Source organism: Adiantum capillus-veneris, chromosome 5 (genome assembly GCF_014529385.1).
Source record: "Adiantum capillus-veneris isolate H3 chromosome 5, ASM1452938v2, whole genome shotgun sequence".
NCBI classification, from domain to species: domain Eukaryota; kingdom Viridiplantae; phylum Streptophyta; class Polypodiopsida; order Polypodiales; family Pteridaceae; genus Adiantum; species Adiantum capillus-veneris.
In genome coordinates this window covers 165,028,833-165,030,876 of record NC_140935.1, presented here as the reverse complement: position 1 = coordinate 165,030,876, position 2,044 = coordinate 165,028,833, and the positions used below count along the sequence as shown (strand labels likewise).

At 39.3% G+C, this 2,044-nt stretch overlaps 1 protein-coding gene across 1 annotated transcript; it reads right to left on the bottom strand.

Annotated features, from left to right (window-relative positions):
• Positions 1–525: 525 nt before the first annotated feature.
• LOC147458491 (uncharacterized) lies at positions 526–1,314 on the bottom strand. The gene has a single exon (XM_086513432.1). It carries the CDS (start codon positions 1,312–1,314, stop codon positions 526–528), a length of 789 nt encoding a protein of 262 aa, XP_086369558.1.
• Between the last annotated feature and the right edge of the window lie 730 nt (positions 1,315–2,044).

Below are 2,044 nucleotides of genomic sequence, written 5' to 3'. Positions count from 1 at the left end.
TATCCACTTTCATCCACATTTGTAGATATTGCAAATTTGCGTGGATATTTAAACCTACATTTTCCATCAACCATACATGGAGCATTTGAATTCAAGGGACCACATGGTCCTTGAATATTGCATTGAATAATCACACTATGCAACTCTGGAAATAGCTCTTTGTATGGGAGCTCAATGCACACCACGTTATCATAGTGGGACACGTCCATTTGTTTGTACTCAGATGCTAAAATCAACAATATATGTGCATGTGGAAGACCTCGCTTTTGAAACTCGATCACGCATACATGACCTACAAAATATCCAAAGACAACCTTTTTTATAAGCAAATGCATCATGTCTTTAAACTTTTGATAGAATACACGTGCAATTAGATCCGGATGATCTACAACACTTTTCTAGGCAAATGCTTCTTCTATTTCTCTCCTTGTGCTTTATTTATGGTCATCCCAAACGCCAGCCTTATAGGAAACTGTCTGCGCCTCATTTGGTAAGGTAGTCCCTGAGAATTTCCAGCAATGAAATCTATCCTTGGAAGAAATACTCGGTCTCCAAAGTGGAGCCTGTGAGTATCTCTGCCTCTATGACTCTACGATGAAACTGTCTACATATTAACCTTGTGCCATTACAAAGCCCCCTTCTTGGATCCAAATTGCCCAATAGCATGATAGGAGCATTTTCTTTCAGACACAACACATGTGGTGGATATCCTCCACCTAAATCCAAGCTATTCAACAATTCAATCGTATACAAAGCACTACTCTCTTCTGATTCGCATAGTGAATTTGCACTCAAATACTCTCTATAATGTCCACACGTCTTGCGTAGAGCATAATCATTGACCACATCTACATCCTTGTTTGAAGGTGCAAGAACTCTTCTATCTTGAAAGAATCCTGCATAATCCTTGACTCTCTGAATATCTCCATAGATGCTCTCAATAAGATCTGACAATTGGTTTTTTGGAAGTAGCATGCTAGTAGGCAAAGTAACATTGTCAACAATTCCCCCATCATGTATATTCCCATTATCGATATCCAGAACCCAATGTGAAAATTGTTTTTCAGCTGCATCTGTCATACAACTTTGCACACACGTATTCTGAGTGAGCCTTAATATTCTTGTATGTCTCCAAATGTACGAATGACACAATGTCGAATTCACAATATCTGCTCGGCTACCTTTACGTACAACTGGTAGAATTTGCCTAAAGTCACCTCCAAGCAAAATTATCTTTCCACCAAACAGACTGTCTGTTTGTAAAACATCTCTGAGTGTCCTATCTACAACCTCAAAAGCATGGCGATGAGTCATGGGTGCTTCATCCCATATAATCAAAGCTACTCTCCTCAACAATTCAGCAAGTTGGCTATTCACTTTTATATTGCATGTTGACTCAAAATTTAATTCTAGAGGAATCTTAAACCTCGAATATGTAGTTCTTCCATTGTTAAGGAGCAAAGCTGCAATGCCAGATGATGCACATGCCAACGCTACCTTACATTCACCTCGAAGCCGTGCAAGCAATGCATTATAAGCGTAGGTTTTTCCAGACCCCTATGGACCATCTAGAAAGAAGACACCCCCTCCATTTTGCTCAACTGCTTGTAGCACACAATTGTAAGCATCATGTTGGCCATTGTTTAGAGACCTTTCCATTTGTTTTCCCTTACTACATTGTTCGGTAGTATCATACATGGTCTCTTCTGCTAATACACTACTCCTACTTAAAGACATAAAACTTTGATCAATTGGAGTCATCCCGGGATAGTCAGAGAGCCTCTTACCATATTGTTGTAGCAAAGAATACAGATTACAAAGTGCCTGACTTTTAGCAACTTCTTGTCAAACTCTTGCATCAAGTACACGCATGTTTAAAGCATATGCATAGTCTTCAGAAAGCTCAACAAAAAACCTATCCCACAATGTCCCTGGACATAATGGTTCACAATATACCAATATAATAGCAAACAATTGGCGCAATTGCAATCCAGTTTGAAAAGAAGAGGCTTCTTCCACTCCTCATCACTTTGCAATAACCCTC

Bases quoted from the DNA above. Each gene is read 5' to 3' on its own strand.
- LOC147458491 (XM_086513432.1), bottom strand. From the start codon at position 1,314: ATGACTCATCGCCATGCTTTTGAGGTTGTAGATAGGACACTCAGAGAT.